Genomic DNA, 19,695 nt, shown 5'->3' on the forward strand with positions numbered 1-19,695 from the left:
TGTCTTAGGGCCGGAGTACCCCTTTAACTGCAGTTCTGAAGCACAGGCATTTGTCAATCCTAAAAGATTATCCTGAATATTTTTATCCTATGTTCAGCAAAGCTGGATGATCCCAGCATGACTCCTCTATAGTCCTAAATGGCTATTCTGCCTAGTTCAGAAGTTTCTGTTCAAGAGGTTAGGAGAGTTGTGAGAACTATGACATCTCCCTTAAGAATTGCACCCATCATATGCACCTATATACAATTATAAAAAACTGCACGAAAGAGGACAACTTATAGGGGTTATGCCATTTAAGGGGCTGGGGGTTGGAACAAATATCATATAATAGCGGCCTTTCTATATGCAGTATTCTAGATATACCCTCTTCAGCCTCACCATAGGGCTATTTAATGGATTCTAACTCCTTCTACATCAGGGTTCCCAAACCTTGTTGAGAAACTAAAACTCCCATCATGTTCTGACAGATGATGAGAGTTGTAGTCTTGCAACAGCTAGAGGTCTACTGGTTAGGGAAGATGGATCAAGACCAATATCAACATGTGTGGAAAGGGGTTCAGAATCACACTTTGTCCCTATGACAACACTGATATCTCAGAACACATGACAAGGAGTGGAATAGAGAGAGTGGAATAAGATAATGGAATCAAATTTAATATCTTTAACGGGGAACAAAGGGGCCTTTGCTGATTGATAGATAGATAGACACAGTGGGGCAAAAAAAGTATTTAGTCAGCCACCAATTTTGCAAGTTCTCCTACTTAAAAAGATGAGAGGCTGTAATTTTCATCATAGGTATCCCTTAACTATGAGAGACAGAATGAGAAAAAAATTCATAAAATCACATTGTCTGATTTTTAAAGAATTTATTTGCAAAGTATGTTGGAAAATAAGTATTTGGTCACCTACAAACAATCAAGATTTCTGGCTCTCACAGACCTGTAACTTCTTCTGTAAGAGTCTCCTCTGTCCTCCACTCATTACCTGTATTAATGGCTCCTGTTTGAACTTGTTATCAGTATAAAAGACACCTGTCCACAACCTCAAACAGTCACACTCCAAACTCCACTATGGCCAAGACCAAAGAGCTGTCGAAGGACACCAGAAACAAAATTGTAGACCTGCACCAGGCTGGGAAGACTGAATCTGCAATAGGCAAGCAGCTTGGTGTGAAGAAATCAACTGTGGGAGCAATTATTAGAAAATGGTAGACATACAAGACCACTGATCTCCCTTGATCTGGGGCTCCACACAAGATCTCACCCTGTGGTGTCAAAATGATCACAAGAACAGTGAGCAAACATCCCAGAACCACATGGGGGGGACCTAGTGAATGACCTGAAGAGCTGGGACCAATGTAACAAAGGCTACCATCAGTAACACACTACGCCGCCAGGGACTCAAATCAAGCAGTGCCAGACATGTCCCCCTGCTTAAGCCAGTACATGTCCGGGCCCATCTGAAGTTTGCTAGAGAGTATTTGGATGATCCAGAAGAGTATTGGGAGAATGTCATATGGTGATCTTGAAACCAAAGTAGAACTTTGGTAAACACTCAACTCGTCGTTTTTGGAGGAGAAAGAATGCTGAGTTGAATCCAAAGAAGAATCCAAAGAACGCAATACCTACTGTGAAGCATGGAGGGGGAAGCATCATGCTTTGGAGCTTTTTTTCTGCTAAGGGACCAGGACTGATCGGTGTAAAGGAAAGAATGAATGGGGCCATGTATTGTGAGATTTTGAGTAGTAACCTCCTTCAATCAGCAAGGGCATTGAAAATGAAACATGGCTGGGTCTTTCAGCATGACAATGATCCCAAACATACCGCCCGGGCAACGAAGGAGTGAAAGAAGCATTTCAAGGTCCTGGAGTGGCCTAGCCAGTCTTCAGATCTCAACCCCATAGAAAACCTTTGGAGGGAGTTGAAAGTCCCTGTTGCCCAGTGACAACCCCAAAACATCACTGCTCTAGAGGAGATCTGCATGGAGGAATGGGCCAAAATACCAGCAACAGTGTGTGAAAACCTTGTGAAGACTTACAGAAAACGTTTGACCTCTGTCATTGCCAACAAAGGGGAAATAACAAAGTATTGAAATGAACTTTTGTTATTGACCAAATACTTATTTCCCACCATAATTTACAAATAAATTCTTAAAAAATCAGACAATGTGATTGTATGGATGTTTTTTCTGATTCTGGCTCTCATAGTTGAGGTTATAACCTATGATGACAATTACAGGACCTCTCATCTTTATAAGTAAGAGAATTTGCACAATTGGTGGCGGACTAAATACTTTTTTTTGTCCCACTGTAGATAGATAGATATGAGATAGATAGATAGATATGAGGTAGATATGAGACAGATAGATATGAGACAGATAGATATGAGACAGATAGATAGATATGAGACAGATAGATAGATAGATACACAGCAAAAGCACGGAAACAGCACACCAGAGTGTGATACTGCCGAAACGTTGTATCTGGATATGGGAAAATAAAACCGCACTTTATTTGAACTTGGACTGGTGTGCTGCCTAAAACCGATTTTAGATAGATAGATAGATAGATATGAGCTAGATAGATAGATATGAGCTAGATAGATATGAGAGAGATAGATAGATATGAGAGAGATAGATAGATATGAGAGAGATAGATAGATATGAGAGATAGATAGATAGATAGATATGAGAGAGATAGATAGATATGAGATAGATAGATAGATAGATAGATATGAGAGAGATAGATAGATATGAGAGAGACAGAGAGATAACAGACAGACAGATAGATAGATAGATAGATAGATAGATATGAGATAGATAGATAGATAGATATGAGGTAGGTAGATAGATAGATATGAGACAGATAGATAGATAGATATGAGACAGATATAGATATTAGATGGATAGATATTAGATAAATAAATAGAATTTCTGAGACCTCTCCTTTAAGTAAATGCATTTATTGTTCCCTACGTCCTCTGCACTGTTATATTCCGCTCCAGAATGCTTTGCTTTGTGTTCTCTCAGTGATTAAGAGACTACAATAAAATCTTCATGTGAAAAGTAATTTTCTTCTCCATCTGTATGACTTGTGGATAGTACCGGAGTGCACACAGTTCTCATCCACTAACTGCATCCTTCCTTGTCTCCTAGTGAGCTGCACTTGGCCACCACCTGGCCCTGCCTGTCTGAAGGCATCATAGTGGACAATGACGTGTATTCGTAAGTACAATCTACGGGATGGGAGTGTCCGCGTGTTAAAAGACTTCATTGCCGTCTGTTATGACCAGTCATTGAATGAAAACCTGTGTTGTCATGTGATGGACACACAACCTTCCGCCTGTGCACCTTTATGAGCTTCAGATGAGCAGGATCATACTCTTTGAACCAGTGTCTCCCAACCAGGGTGTCTCCAGCTGTTGCAAAAATACAACTCCCAGCATGCCCGGACAGCCTTTGGCTGTCCGGGCATGCTGGGAGTTGTAGTTTTGCAACAGCTGGAGGCACCCTGGTTGGGAAACACTGCTGTGAACAGTGAAGGGAAACTGTCTGTTCTCGCTATACAATGATGCTGGACCCATAATACCTTTTCCTCACATTTGCCGACACAAGAATCTAGCATCACTCGCAGGGCGTGATTTTTTGTACAGCCACCCCAGCATTGGAGATAACACTGATCCTGGACTTTTAACCCCTCAAGGGAACATGTCATCACTTTCATGTTGCCAGAACCACAAGTCTGTCTGAGCTGCCCATGGCAGCTTCACCTCTCCTGTCTTGATTAATAGAGGTCTTCTCCTTTGAGTATATGGAAAGATTCATCAACCTGGTGACTTAAAGGGGTATTCCAGGCCAAAACTTTTTTTTTATATATCAACTGGCTCCGGAAAGTTAAACAGATTTGTAAATTGCTTCTATTAAAAAATCTTAATCCTTCCAATAGTTATTAGCTTCTGAAGTTGAGTTGTTGTTTTCTGTCTAACTGCTCTCTGATGACTCTCGTCCCGGGAGCTGTGCAGTTCCTATGGGGATATTCTCCCATCATGCACAGCTCCCGGGACGTGACATCATCATTGAGCAGTTAGACAGAAAACTTCAGAAGCTAATAACTATTGGAAGGATTAAGATTTTTTAATAGAAGTCATTTACAAATCTGTTTAACTTTCCGGAGCCAGTTGAGATATATATATATATATAAAAAAAAGGTTTTGCCTGGAATACCCCTTTAAGAGTTATCCACCATAAGGTGATTTTAGTACATACCTGGAAGGCAGTAATGGTCATGCTTAGAAAGGATCTGCACTTGTCTCGGAGCCAAATGGCTATGCCATGAGATTACCATAATACTGTCGTTAGCTTTTTCTTAACTGGTATTTCCTGTTTGAGTTTTCTTCTTTTGCCTACAAATCCCATAGTTCCATTTTCCATCCTCCCACACATCAGCCACCCCTCCCATTGAAACATAAATGAGCTGAATCCATTCAAAAGACCTGTGGTTTTCAATCAGGGTGCCTACAGCTGTTGCATTAGTTGCAGATTGATCTCTCTCCCACCAAGCGATCTCTCCACCCATTGAAGCAGACAGGCTCCCTGTCATTAGCTGACTAGAGATGTCAGGTCTCGGCCACATTACAACCTGGGAAAAATCTGAGACAACAGTCATTTTGTATGCTGTTAAAAATAAATATTGGAGTGAAAATCACAGAAGAATTGTGTGAAAACCGTCACACACAGGTACAGACACCATATTGGGAACTACACTAACTTTACAGCCCCTGTAGCATAGTCAAATAAAAATAATTCCTGGAATACCCCTTTAAAGCTGCATAGAATAAATGGCAGCTAGCTATACATTTTAGATAGCTCTAGGCCGAACAATACTCCCCCCCCCCCCCCCCCATATACATGCATACTCATCTTTGCTGATCATACACATTCTGAATAAGGGGTGGGAGGATAACCTCTGCCAGGCTCCTCCTGTGATGGCTTATCTCCCTAAGAACAAATGGGATTGGTCACGTTGAAATCCCTATTCCCTCTCTAACATCTGCCGTCATTGTAGAGTCAGGAGGCCCCATACACATTAGATGGTCAGCTGACTCTGCTGAAATTAGCATTTGTAGCCATCTCTAACCAAAGTGTATGGTGGTTTTAGATGTAAGAAATGTATACAAAACTAGGTGGGCTCCTTAAAGGGGTACTCCACTCCCCAGCGTTCGGAACACTTAGTTCCGAACGCTGGTGTGGGCTTCAGGGTCGCTACGCCCCCTCGTGACGTCATACTCCGCCCTCATTACGTCACGGCCATGCCCCCTCAATATAAGTCTATGGGAGGGGGCATGAAGGCCGTCACACCCCCTACCATTGAGGGGGCATGGCCATGACACCACAAGGGGCGTGGCCGACCCCCGCAGCGTGAAAACAGCACTAAAGACTGGCCAGTGGAGTACCCCTTTAAAGGGGTACTCCAGTGGAAAACTTTTTTTTTTATATATTTTTTTAAATCAACTGGTGCCAGAAAGTTAAACAGATTTGTAAATTACTTCTTTAAAAAAATCTTTACCCTTCCAGTACTTTTTAGCAGCTGTATGCGACAGAGAAAAATCTTTACTTTTTGAATTTCTTTTTTGTCTTGTCCACAGTGCTCTCTGCTGACACCTCTGTCCGTATCAGGAACTGTCCAGAGCAGCATAGGTTTGCAATGGGGATTTTCTCCTGCTCTGGACAGTTCCTGATACGGGCATCAGGTGTCAGCAGAGAGAACTGTGGACAAGACAAAAAAGAAATTCAAAAAGTAAAGATTTTTCTCTGTAGCATACAGCTGCTAAAAAGTACTTATATGTAGTTTGGTGCTTCCACTCTCACCCTGTAGATATCCTCTTCTTCTCCTATGAGGGATCTCCGGTTATTACTGGGAAGGAGTTGGATTTGTCCTGGACGAGTCTGATTTATTGTACAATTCTCCCTTTTTCCAATCGTATCCTGCTGTTCTCTCCTCGTGTCATAGAATGTTCCTTTCATCATTCCGCTGAAGACACTTTTTTTTATTTTTGATTTTTAGGGATTTGGATCCACTCCAAGCTCCTCAGTGGTCAGTCCGAGTGAGAAAAGCAGATAATCCTCAGTGCATGCTGGGTAAGTAGTCAGTGACAAAGAAAATGCTGGTTACAACTATCCACTGACCTTATTTCTTAAAGGGGTACTCCGGCGCTTAGACATCTTATCCCTTATCCAAAGGATAGGGGATAAGATGCCTTATCGCGGGGGTCCCGCCGTCACACCCCCTCCCATAGGCTTGCATTAAGGGGGCGGAGCGTGACATCACACGGAGGCGGAGCCTTGACGTCACAACGCTCCGGCCCTGTGATCGACAGTAATCAGACTCGGAGCGAACATGCTTCGGGGACTGATTTTAAACGGGCTGCGGCGTGCAAGATCACGGGGGTCTCCAGCGGCGGGACTCCCGCCATCAGGCATCTTATCCCCTTTGGATAGGGGATAAGATGTCTAAGCGCCGGAGTGCCCCTTTAAGGGGAACCTGTCGTCACTTTTATGTTGTCTGAACCGCCAGTCCTTGGGTTGGTTACCAGTGGCTTTGACTTCACCTGCCTTGATAAATATCTCCCTAAAGCAGTGTTTTTCAAACCGTTTGTCTCCAGCTGTTGAAAAACTACAACTCCCAGCATGCCCGGACAGCCTTTGGCTGTTCGGGCATGCTGGGAGTTGTAGTTTTTCAACAGCTGGAGACATACTGTTTGTAAAACACTGTCCTAAACCCTTACAGGGAGAAATGTATGAATCAAGTCGGTGAGTTGGGGCCAAGCCACTGTATAAGGGCTTGTTTTTTGCAGGACCAATTTTACTTTGCAATGACACCTTTTATTCTATTATAATATATACTGCAAAACTAGGGGGAAAAAAGGAATCTGGGCATGAATGAAAATAATAATTTTTGTTTTTTTTGTTTTAGTGTAGTGTACTTTACAGTGAAACTGACACGTTATCTTTCTTCTATGTGTCAGTACGATTACAGTCTTACCCCTTTATTTAGCTTTTGTTTTATTTTACTACTAATAAAAATTAAAACTTTAATAAATAAAAATCGCCCAGTTATATGCTCCAGAGGAAGTTGTGTAGTTCTTTCCAATCTGACCACAGTGCTCTCTGCTGACACCCCTGCTGTCCATGTCTGGAACTGTCCAGAGTAGGAGCAAATCCCCATAGCAAACCTATCCTGCTCTGGACAGTTCCTGACACGGACAGAGGGGTCAGCAGAGAGCACTGTGGTCAGACTGGAAAGAACTACACAACTTCCTTTGGAGCATACAGCAGCTGATAAGTTCACACGTACGGGATCCTGTGCAGATTTGAAGCGCAGGATTTGTAACTGCAGATTAGAAGCTGCGCTCAGTAATTTCGTTTACATTGAAATCGGAAGCAGAAAATCCTGTGCATCAAATCTGCGTATGTGTGAACGTACCCTAAAGGGGTATTCCAGGAAAAAAAAAAAATTATATATCACCTGGCTCCAGAAAGCTAAACAGATTAGTAAATTACTTCTATTAAAAAAATCTTAATCCTTCCAATAATTATCAGCTGCTGAAGTTGAGTTGTTCTTTTCTGTCTGGCAACAGTGCTCTCTGCTGACATCTCTGCTTGTCTCGGGAACTGCACAGAGTAGAAGAGGTTTGCTATGGGGATTTGCTTCTATTCTGGACAGTTCCCGAGACAGGTGTCATCAGAGAACACTTAGACAGAAAAGAACAACTCAACTTCAGCAGCTCATAATTACTGAAAGGATTAAGATTTTTTTAATAGAAGTAATTTACAAATATGGTTAACTTACTGGAGCCAGTTGATATATATATATATAAAAAAGTTTTTTTTACCTGGATAACCCCTTTAAGATTTTTAAATAGAAGTAATTTAAAAGTCTGTGTAACTTTCGGGCACCAGTTCATTTGAAATTTTTTTTTTTCCCTCCGGAGTACCCCGTTAAATTTGGGCGATCTTTGTCAGCTCCATAGAGTCTGAATGGATCGGCATAGCACATATTTGATTGACACTCTTTACAAACAAGGACTCTGTTCTCTCAATTGGTGGGGGCCCCATTCATCAGATCCTTATCCATCGGATAAGGGGTTATTATGACAGAAGCTTTTTAATCATTGTCTCCTACATTTTACACATATTAACACATCTTCTTTCTTCTTTTTAGGTGATTTTGTTTCAGAGTTTTTTAGACTTTGTCGCCGTAAAGAATCCACTGATGAGCTACTCGGCAAATCTGCCTTTGAGGAAAATGGAAAAGGTAATCACGGTCCTAGTGATATTTATTCTTCTATGTTTTTACATGGGCCATTGCCTACTTCAGTGTTTCCCAACCAGGGTGCGTAAAGCTGTTGCAAAACTACAACTCCCAGCATGCCGCACAACCAAAGGATGTCCAGGCATGCTGGGAGTTGTAGTTTTACAACAGCTGGAGGCACCTTGGTTAGGAAACACTGGCCTAGTCAGATGTTTACCCAAGTATTCGTGTGGATTTTAAAGAAGGATTATAACCCTTCAAAGCTTATCTTCCATCCACAGGATAGGGGATAAGTGTCTGATTGCTGGGGGTCCGCGATGTACAATAAATGGAGTGTGTGACGACCCACCAACTCCATACAACGGGAGAGTCGAGGTTCCAATCTAAAGATCACAGGGGCCTCAGATCCCAGGCTAAAGATCACAGGGGCCTCAGATCCCAGGCTAAAGATCACAGGGGCCTCAGATCGCGGGCTAAAGATCACAGGGGCCTCAGATCGAGGCTAAAGATCACAGGGGCCTCAGATCGCGGGCTAAAGATCAAAGGGGCCTCAGATCGAGGCTAAAAATCACAGGGGCCTCAGATCGAGGCTAAAGATCACAGGGGCCTCAGATCGAGGCTAAAGATCACAGGGGCCTCAGATCGCGGGCTAAAGATCACAGGGGCCTCAGATCGCGGGCTAAAGATCACAGGGGCCTCAGATCGCGGGCTAAAGATCACAGGGGCCTCAGATCGTGGGCTAAAGATCACAGGGGCCTCAGATCGCGGGCTAAAGATCACAGGGGCCTCAGATCGCGGGCTAAAGATCACAGGGGCCTCAGATCGCGGGCTAAAGATCACAGGGGCCTCAGATCGCGGGCTAAAGATCACAGGGGCCTCAGATCGCAGGCTAAAGATCACAGGGGCCTCAGATCGCGGGCTAAAGATTACAGGGGCCTCAGATCGCGGGCTAAAGATCACAGGGGCCTCAGATCGCGGGCTAAAGATCACAGGGGCCTCAGATCGAGGCTAAAGATCACAGGGGCCTCAGATCGAGGCTTAAGATCACAGGGGCCTCAGATCGTTGACTAAAGATCACAGAGGCCTCAGATCGAGGCTAAAGATCACAGGGGCCTCAGATCGCGGGCTAAAGATCACAGGGGCCTCAGATCGAGGCAAAAGATCACAGAGGCCTCAGATCGTGGGCTAAAGATCACAGGGGCCTCAGATCGTTGGCTAAAGATCCCAGGTGCCTCAGATCGCGGGCTAAAGATCACAGGGGCCTCAGATCGCGGGCTAAAGATCACAGGGGCCTCAGATCGAGGCTAAAGATCACAGGGGCCTCAGATCGCGGGCTAAAGATCACAGGGGCCTCAGATCGCGGGCTAAAGATCACAGGGGCCTCAGATCGAGGCTAAAGATCCCAGGTGCCTCAGATCGCGGGCTAAAGATCAAAGGGGCCTCAGATCGAGGCTAAAGATCCCAGGTGCCTCAGATCGCGGGCTAAAGATCACAGGGGCCTCAGATCGCGGGCTAAAGATCACAGGGGCCTCAGATCGAGGCTAAAGATCACAGGGACCTCAGATCGCGGGCTAAAGATTACAGGGGCCTCAGATCGCGGGCTAAAGATTATAGGGGCCTCAGATCGCGGGTTAAAGATCACAGGTCAGATACCTATCCCCTGTCCTGTAGATTGGGGTTAGGTTTTTTTAGGGCTGGAACACCCCTTTCCTTGCACATTTAGATTCACTAAATTCTGCAGAGATTATGTGTGTCACTGAAATCAGCTATATTTTTGCAGTTAGAGGGTTCTCTGCTTTGGACAAGGTGGACAACCTGGTAGCAAGTGTTCAGCTTCCCTGTAGCACCACCACAGGCAGTAAAAAGAGTTATATGGTTTTCATTTCATTTAAAGGAAAACTCCAGCGAAAATTAAAGGGGTATTCCAGAATCTTTTATTTTTAGTTAACTGTGCTACAGGGGCTGTAAAGTTAGTGTAGTTCATAATATACTGTAGTGTCTGTACCTGTGTGTGACGGTTTTCTCACAATTCTTCTGTGATTATTGCCCCAATATTTATTTTTATCAGCATACAAAATTACTCCGGTATCAGGATTTCCCAGGTTGCAGTGCGTCGAGACCTGACATCACTAGTCAGGTGATCAGAGGGAGTCTGTCCTGCTTCAATGGGGGGAGTGACCACTGGGTGGGAGAGAGAGAATTTTGCAACAGCTGTAGGCACCATCATTAGAAAACACTGGTGTGTTGTATTAAAGGGATCACAGGTGTGTTTCAATGGGTGGGGTGGCTGATGTGTGGGAGGGAGGAAAGTGACCTCATACCTCAAACTATGGGATGTGTAGTTTAGATACCGAAATTCAATAGGAAACACCCAGTTCTAGCAGGTACGAACTACTTAAATCACCTTAGGGTGGATAACCCCTTTAACATCCCCTATCCACAGGATAGGGGATAAGTAGCTGATTGCGGGGGTTCCGACAGCTGGGACCCCCGGCAATCTCTGGGATAGGATGCCGGCTTTCTCAGTGAGGAACATCTTTCATCTATGTGTAGACTGCACACGCTCCATTCATTTCTATGGGAGTGCCGATAATGCCGAGTGCTGTACTCGGGTCTTTTTGGCGCTACCATAGAAATTAATGAAGCGCGTGCTGCAGGCTCCTTACTGAGCAACTGGGCCCGTTCAGGAGATCACGGGGGGTCCCAGCTTTGGATAGGGGATAAGTACATTTTTGATGGATATCTCCTTTAAATCAATGGGCTGTGTTGAAATGTTTGGACATGCTGGGTCCTCCAGAGCAGGAGACTCTCTTTGTAGCCACTGACTTAAAAATGATGTCTGAACAGGGGGCCCTGCTCTACTAACTTACTAACCAGACAGTGTTTTATCTAATATAAAAAAAAAAAAAAATTCTCTCTTTTTTTTATTTTTTATTTTTTATTCGCAAGATGTAGGGATTTGCAGTAAAGCAGAAGGATCTGGTTGCTAAGCAGCATCTCGCAGATCTTTCTAAATTAATACTTCTATGCAGTCAGGCTCCGCATTCAATGTCCTTTGTGTTGTCTCTTTATAGACGCAGCTGATATTAGCCAGGCTCTGTCAAAGCTCACTGAGCCGGCACCAGTCCCCATACACAAGCTGTCTGTCACCGGCATGGTCAGCAGTGCCAGGAAGAAGATCCGCAAGCACCGAGGGGCAGATGAGACCCCATTAAGCTCCGATGTCCTGAACGCTGTCTTGTTTGTAGGTTTCGCACTGAACTTTTTATCTGTTTTATTTTTAGACATTTTTTTTCTCTCCCCTTTACTTATCGTGACCCTAATATAACAGATTCCTCTTAGCAGCTAATGAATGTGTTAATGAGTAGGTGCAGCCGTGTTACCTAATGTGTGAATTCATCAGATCTGTTGTTTACCTTGTTAGCGGTTCTGCCTCCTGATATATCGGGATGTTATGGCGCTAAAAACGTTTCTCTGGAAAATGCGTAATAGGGTTATTTTTACCCTTTGCATATCTGTCACAATAACCTGCTAGAAGTCAAAGCGCTAATCACAGGAAAATATCTATCTATCACATACCTATCTGTCCCTCCATCTGTCTGCCTATTCATTTATATTATTATATTAGATATTATTATATTTTTCATGTTTATCTATTCATTAATCTGTCTATAAAGAGGTTGCGGTGCTTCTTCTGGTATTTCTTCAATTCAAGACTTGTGCTGAAACCTTTTTGTGCATCGAAATTCTAAACTTGTGTATCTGGATCTTTCTATCACATATTTGTCTCTCTATCTATTTCCTATCTATTTATCTATCTCATATCTATCTATCTCATATATATCTATCTATCTCATATCTATCTATCTCATATCTATCTATCTATCTATCTCATATCTATCTATCTATCTCATATCTATCTATCTATCTCATATCTATCTATCTATCTCATATCTATCTATCTCATATCTATCTATCTATCTCATATCTATCTATCTATCTATCTCATATCTATCTATCTATCTATCTCATATCTATCTATCTCATATCTATCTATCTATCTATCTATCTCATATCTATCTCATATCTATCTATCTATCTCATATCTATCTATCTATTCAGCTCATATCTATCTATCTATTTATCTATCTATTTATCTATCTATTCATCTCATATCTATCTATGTATCTCATATCTATCTAGCTCATATCTATCTATCTATCTTATATCTATCTATCTATCTATCTATCTCATATCTATCTATCTATCTATCTCATATCTATCTATCTATCTCATATCTATCTCATATCTATCTATCTCATATCTATCTATCTATCTCATATCTATCTATTCATCTCATATCTATCTATCTCATATCTATCTATTTATCTATCTATTTATCTATCTATTCATCTCATATCTATCTATGTAGCTCATATCTATCTATCTCATATCTATCTATCTCATATCTATCTATTTCATATCCATTTATCTCATATCTATCGATCTCATATCTATCTATCTATTTATCTCATATCTATCTATCTCATATCTATCTATCTCATATCTATTCATCTATCCATCTCATATCTATCTATCTCATATCTATCTCATATCTATGTATCTATTTATCTCATATCTATCTATTTATCTCATATCTATCTATCTCTACCTATCTCATATCTACCTATCTCATATCTACCTATCTCATATCTACCTATCTCATATCTACCTATCTCATATCTACCTATCTCATATCTATCTATCTCATATCTATCTATCTCATATCTATCTATCTCATATCTATCTATCTCATATCTATCTATCTCATATCTATCTATCTCATATCTATCTATCTCATATCTATCTATCTCATATCTACCTATCTCATATCTACCTATCTCATATCTACCTATCTCATATCTATCTATCTATCTCATATCTCATATCTATCTATCTATCTATCTATCTATCTATCTATCTATCTATCTATCTATCATCTATCCTGACAGCTTTTACCATGGGCTGCACCACTGTAGACCTCATAGACCATATTACAGTTAACCATAGACATCAGATACTTGTTGACATATCCTACTGACAATCTGTTATGTATCGGGGCGGCCGGACAGTCCCCCTGTATCTGCTTTAAGGGTAAATTGATAAGCATGTTGGATCTCGTTCCTCAATATCATTCCCTAAGAGATGAGCGGCGGTCATTAGTATCTGCTGGCAGCCTGTCCCCTGCTATGTGAGGTGTGTAGACGGCTGCAACTGAAGGCAAAGGCTCAGCTCTTTCTATAAGAGAGACAGATGTTTAAATGTTATAAAAGTGAGAAAGTGAATAAACCTGTGAACAGCCGAGTCTTTTGCATTTTCTTGTAGTTCCTGTTTCCCGATGCAAAATCACTGGATGCTGCAGAGTCCAGGAGCGGCGGCTCTAATGGTGAACCGGACGCCCCGGCAGATAGCGAGGACTTTGTAAGTTATGTCGTAGGGCAATGTCTTCCGAACAATGTGTCTCCTCATATCTATCTATATCTATCTATCTATCTCATATCTATCTATCTATTCTCTATCTCATCTATCTATATCATATCTATCTCATATCTATCTATCTCATATCTATCTATCTCATAACTATCTATCTATCTCTCTCATATCTATCTATCTATCTATCTATCTAAACAAAGAATAAGTTGGCCAGCACTATTGATTCCAAACTATTATACGGACCTGGCTTACAGATGCAGGCTGCTGGGCTAAATATACAGCAACAGGAGAATACAGCAGCACACTGCTAGCACAAAGATATAGATGAAACATGAGTATATAGATACAACATGAGAAGCTATTCAGCTATGGTGCAGTAATGAAATAGTGAGATACTTAGCTTGCAATTTGGCGGCCAAATAGCTTGGACCGTCCCACCATGGGGGAGTGGCTACCTCCATGTGGGTTCTTGCACCCCACCCACCTCTATCAGGTGTATATAAGGTGGTTTGGATGTTTCAGATCCTGCAATGCCTGCTGATCTATTCACACAGAGGCATATTCATAGTGTAGGGTCCGTCCCAATGAGATCACCTTACCGTGGTGGGACGGTCCAAGCTATTTGGCCGCCAAATTGCAAGCTAAGTATCTCAATATTTCATTACTGCACCATAGCTGAATAGCTTCTAATGTTGTATCTATATACTCATGTTTTATCTATATCTTTGTGCTACCAGTGTGCTGCTGTATTCTCCTGTTGCTATCTATCTATCTAATATCTATCTATCTATCTATCTCATATCTATCTATCTATCTATCTATCTCATATCTATCTATTTCCTAGCTATCTCATATCGAGGACTTTGTAAGTTATGTCGTAGGGCAATGTCTTCCGAACAATGTGTCTCCAGCCGTTGCAAAACTACAACTCCCAGCATGCCTGGACAGCCGAAGGCTGTCCGGCATGCTGGGAGTCGTAGTTTTGCAACAGGTGGAGAAATACTGTTTGGGAAAACGCTGTTGCGGGGAAATGCTATCATTCAGATTTAATCATATGCAGAATAATAAATTTGCACCTATGGCTGTTGCACTTTACATAAAAAAATGTGGCACTTTTTTTTTGTGTACATTATTTAAAATTGTCAAGTAAAGTGCAGAACAATCTCACCCCAAGTACACCACTTTCCGGTCACCATTTCAGACAGAATTTAAATCTTCCCCCGATATGTCCTTAAAATAATCTCGGCCCCTTGCTATACATCTGTGTTTTTTTTGTTCTCTCATAAATTCGATGACTGCCTCCCCATTGTCCCTTTTTAAAAATGAGATGCTGATTTTATTTTTGCCGGAGCTTGGTTCTGAAATTTAGAATATTCCGAGCCATCTGTCCTTGGCTATTACACTAACTCATTTGTGATGCAACATTGCTCAAATTATTGTAAAGTGCTTGAATTATGTATGCCTGGTGTAATTGTTTCTCTGTGCGCAGAACCTGTACAGCCAGCTCAAGTCGGCGCCATCCGACAGCCTGACGTACAAGCTGGCGCTGTGTCTCTGTATGGTCAACTTCTACCACGGCGGGGTGCGAGGGGTGGCACACTTGTGGCAAGAGTTTGTGCTGGAGATGCGCTATCGGTGGGAGAACAATCATCTGGTTCCCGGGTGCGTATATTAATCGCCATCTGACGTAATGTTCTTGCGTTCGGTTTTATGCAAAGGAGTTATGTGGCGGTGAATATTCACAGCACAGCACATGGTTTCCTAGGTTATGTATATGTAACACCAGCCGATCTGCTAATGTCACTCACACCTATGGAGGGATGTAGATATTCCTTAAAGGGGTACTCCGGTGGAAAACATATATAATTTTTTTTATCAACTGGTGCCAGAAAGTTAAACAGATTTGTAAATGGCTTCTATTAAAAAAATCTTTACCCTTCCAGTACTTATTAGCAGCTGTATGCTACAGAGGGAATTCTTTTCTTTTTGAATTTCTTTTTTTTATCTCGTCCACATTGCTCTCTGCTGACACCTGATGCCCGTATCAGGAACTGTCCAGAGCAGTAGAAAATCCCCATAGCAAACCTATGCTGCTCTGGACAGTTCCTGACACGGACAGAGGTGTCAGAAATGAGCACTGTGGACAAGACAAAAAAAAGAAATAAAAAGCAAAGGACTTCCTTTGTATTATACAGCTGCTAATAAGTATTGTAAGGATAAAGATTTTTTTAATAGAAGTAATTTACAAATCTGTTCAACTTTCTGGCATGAATAAAAAAAAAAAAAAAGTTTTCCACCGGAGTACCCCTTTAAAGCAAAACTGTCAGCCTGTTCACCCACACCAAACCGGATACACTGGTTAAGGCTGGGTTCACACCACGTTTTTGCAATACAGTTCAATTTGAAAACCTTACGGAACCGCATTGAAAACCGTATGCATTGACTCTCCATCCAAAACCTTATTCTGAAAGATTCATCCGTTTTGCATCCTGTACGGTTTGGTCAATTTTTTTCCCCGTACGCAACACCGTAGCCAACCACGGTTTATGGTCCGGGTAAAAAAACGTATTGAAATGTGTAAGTTTTTTTTTTTTTAACATGAGAGTCAATGGGAACCGTACAGAATCGTATGTGCGTACGTTTCCATCCGGTTTTCACGTACGGTTTTTGACTTTGCACAGTTTTTTTTCTTGGAATTTCAATCAAACAAGTTAAACTTTATTCATAATGGTGAGAAAAAGTTAAAAATGTATACTTTTTTTTCTTAAAAAACGGATGCAACCGGACATAATTTTTCAAACCGTATACAGATTAAAATTTGTGCACACGTTTTGATACAGTTTAGTCAGGTTTTGAGGGATAATTTTTTTTATCAAAAACCTGATACGGGAACTGTATTGCAAAAATGTAGTGGGAACCCAGCCTTATAGTGCGGGGGGAACAGGAGTCCAACGAGGGGTCACTTACTTAAATATGTCCAGTAGCTTCTGAGATACGTCCCCTAGAAGATCATCTGCTTAATTCAGTGAATCACGCACAGGGGGAGGGGCTCCGCCAGCTCAATTTTCATTTCGTATTCATTTTCTGTGACTCCACATCCTATACGTAAATTGAGTGGGCAGAGCCCCTCTCCCCATATCAGTATTTCCCAACCAGTATGCCTCCAGCTGTTGCAAAAGTACAACTCCCAGCATGCTGGGAGTTGTAGTTTTACAACAGCTGGAGGCACCGTGGGGGGAAAGCACTGCCCTATATCCTAGTGGAGTCTCAGACAATGAATATGTACATTGATTACTCCGAGCCCTGCCTCTTGCGCGATTCACTTAATTTAGCAGAGAATCTTCTGGGGGGACGTATCTCAGGACCTACTGGACATATTAAAGTAAGTGACCCCTCGTTGATTGCTAGGACCCCCCGCAATCTCCTGCCCGGTGCCCCAGCTCTTCACATGAAAGCAGCTGTGTCGACCACAGCATGAAGCGATTGCCGATGCGCCACCTCCAAGCATCTCTATGGGAGAGCCAGAGATAAAGCTTTCGTGTATCCCTGTCTCTCCCATAGAGATACATGGAGGGGGCGTGTTGACCACCGCTGGGGTCATCAGTCTCCTTGCAGAGCAGAGGTCGCTCCGTGCACGAATAGAGCTGGGGCGCCGGGCAAGAGATCGCGGAGGGGGATATAAATTGTCCTATGCCACAGTACTCCTTTAAAGGAGTAGTCCAGTGGTGACTCAGTGGTGAGCAACTTATTCCCTATCCTAAGGATAGGGAATAAGTTGCAGATCGCGGGGGGTCCGACCGCTGGGGCCCCCTGCGATCTCCTGTACAGAGCCCCGACAACCCGCGGGAAGGGGGCGTGTCGACCTCCGCACGAGGCGGCGGCCGACACGCCCCCTCAATACAACTCTATGGCAGAGCCGACGCGCTGCCTTCGGCAATCTCCGGCTCTGCCACTGAGATGTATTGAGGGGGCGAATAAATCTTGGGAAAGCCGGGTTGTAGGGCAAACCACTACGCGTTTCAAAGCAGCAGTGCCTCTTCCTCTGGTAAAAAGGCTATCCCCTCAGCGACGACACGCGCATTAGCCGGAGCACCATGGGGCAATGCTGGGGCCCTGTACAGGAGATCATGGGGGGGTCCCAGCAGTTGGACCCCTGCGATCAGACACTTATCCCCTATCCTGTGGATAGGGGCTAAGTTTATTTCACTGCAGCTTTTCTTTAAATCTTACCTGTCAGATCCAATAAAAAAAATAAAAATAAAATAATTAGTATGTTACTCAGTACCCAATCCTGACCATGTACATCTAATATTTATGCCTCTATCACCTAAATTTATTATAAAAATCCCTCTTTATGAGCTTACAGTGTCAGAAATCCTCACAGGGGAAGGGGGTGTGTCCCTCCCTTGTGGTGGTGGGAGGTGATTGGTGTGTGGTGGAAGGGGGCGCGTCCCTCCCTTGTGTTGGTGGGAGTTGATTGGTGTGTGGTGGAAGGGGGCGTGTCCCTCCTTTGTGGTGGGGGAAGGTGATTGGTGTGTGGTGGAAGGGGGCGTGTCCCTCCTTTGTGGTGGGTGAAGGTGATTGGTGTGTGTTGTAAGGGGGCGTGTCCCTCCCTTGTGGTGGAAGGAGGTGATTGGTGTGTGGTGGAAGGAGGCGTGTCCCTCCTCTGTGGTGGTGGGAGGTGATTGGTGTGTGGTGGAAGGGGGCCAGTCCCTCCCTTGTGTTGGTGGGAGGTGATTGGTGTGAGCTGGAAGGGGGCGTGTCACTCCTTTGTGGTGGTGGGAAGTGATTGGTGTGTGGTGGAAGGGGGCCTGTCCCTCCCTTGTGGTGGGGGGAGGTGATTGGTGTGTGGTGGAAGGGGGCGTATCCCTCCCTTGAGATGGTGGGAGGTGATTAGTGTAGGGTAGAAGGGGGCATGTCCCTCCTTTGTGGTGGGGGGAGGTAATTGGTGTGTGGTGGAAGGGGGCGTGCCCCTCCCTTGTGGTGGTGGGAGGTGATTGGTGTGTGGTGGAAGGGGATGTGTCCCTCCCTTGTTGTGGTTGGAGGTGATTGGTATGTGGTGGAAGGGGGCGTGTCCCTCACTTGTGTTGGAAGGAGGTGATTGGTGTGTGGTGGAAGGAGGCGTGTCCCTCCTCTGTGGTGGTGGGAGGTGATTGGTGTGTGGTGGAAGGGGGCCAGTCCCTCCCTTGTGGTGGTGGGAGGTGATTGGTGTGTGGTGGAAGGGGGCGTGTCACTCCTTTGTGGTGGTGGGAGGTGATTGGTGTGTGGTGGAAGGGGGCGTGTCCCTCCCTTGAGATGGTGGGAGGTGATTAGTGTAGGGTAGAAGGGGGCATGTCCCTCCTTTGTGGTGGGGGGAGGTAATTGGTGTGTGGTGGAAGGGGGCGTGCCACTCCCTTGAGATGGTGGGAGGTGATTAGTGTAGGGTAGAAGGGGGCATGTCCCTCCTTTGTGGTGGGGGGAGGTAATTGGTGTGTGGTGGAAGGGGGCGTGCCACTCCCTTGTGGTGGTGGGAGGTGATTGGTGTGTGGTGGAAGGGGATGTGTCCCTCCCTTGTGGTGGAGGGAGGTGATTGGTGTGTGGTGGAAGGGGGCGCGTCCCTCCCTTGTGTTGGTGGGAGTTGATTGGTGTGTGGTGGAAGGGGATGTGTCCCTCCCTTGTTGTGGTTGGAGGTGATTGGTGTGTGGTGGAAGGGGGCGTGTCCCTCACTTGTGTTGGAAGGAGGTGATTGGTGTGTGGTGGAAGGGGTCGTGTCCCTCCTTTGTGGTGGTGGGAGGTGATTGGTGTGTGGTGGAAGGGGGCCAGTCCCTCCCTTGTGGTGGTGGGAGGTGATTGGTGTGTGGTGGAAGGGGGCGTGTCACTCCTTTGTGGTGGTGGGAGGTGATTGGTCTGTGGTG

General features: G+C 43.9%; 1 protein-coding gene across 2 annotated transcripts in view; it reads left to right on the forward strand.

Annotated features, from left to right (window-relative positions):
* RAB3GAP1 (RAB3 GTPase activating protein catalytic subunit 1) overlaps positions 1 to 19,695 on the forward strand; it is a 110,164-nt gene that overhangs the window by 42,601 nt on the left and 47,868 nt on the right. For both annotated transcript variants that reach the window (XM_056533222.1, XM_056533223.1), the window contains exons 10-15: positions 3,154 to 3,222; positions 6,062 to 6,135; positions 8,219 to 8,311; positions 11,383 to 11,552; positions 13,694 to 13,789; positions 15,291 to 15,463. In XM_056533222.1, the coding sequence (XP_056389197.1) occupies positions 3,154 to 3,222; positions 6,062 to 6,135; positions 8,219 to 8,311; positions 11,383 to 11,552; positions 13,694 to 13,789; positions 15,291 to 15,463 (675 nt within the window). The remainder of the gene's footprint in view (positions 1 to 3,153; positions 3,223 to 6,061; positions 6,136 to 8,218; positions 8,312 to 11,382; positions 11,553 to 13,693; positions 13,790 to 15,290; positions 15,464 to 19,695) is intronic.

This window comes from Hyla sarda, chromosome 8 (assembly GCF_029499605.1).
Source record: "Hyla sarda isolate aHylSar1 chromosome 8, aHylSar1.hap1, whole genome shotgun sequence".
Classification (NCBI taxonomy): domain Eukaryota; kingdom Metazoa; phylum Chordata; class Amphibia; order Anura; family Hylidae; genus Hyla; species Hyla sarda.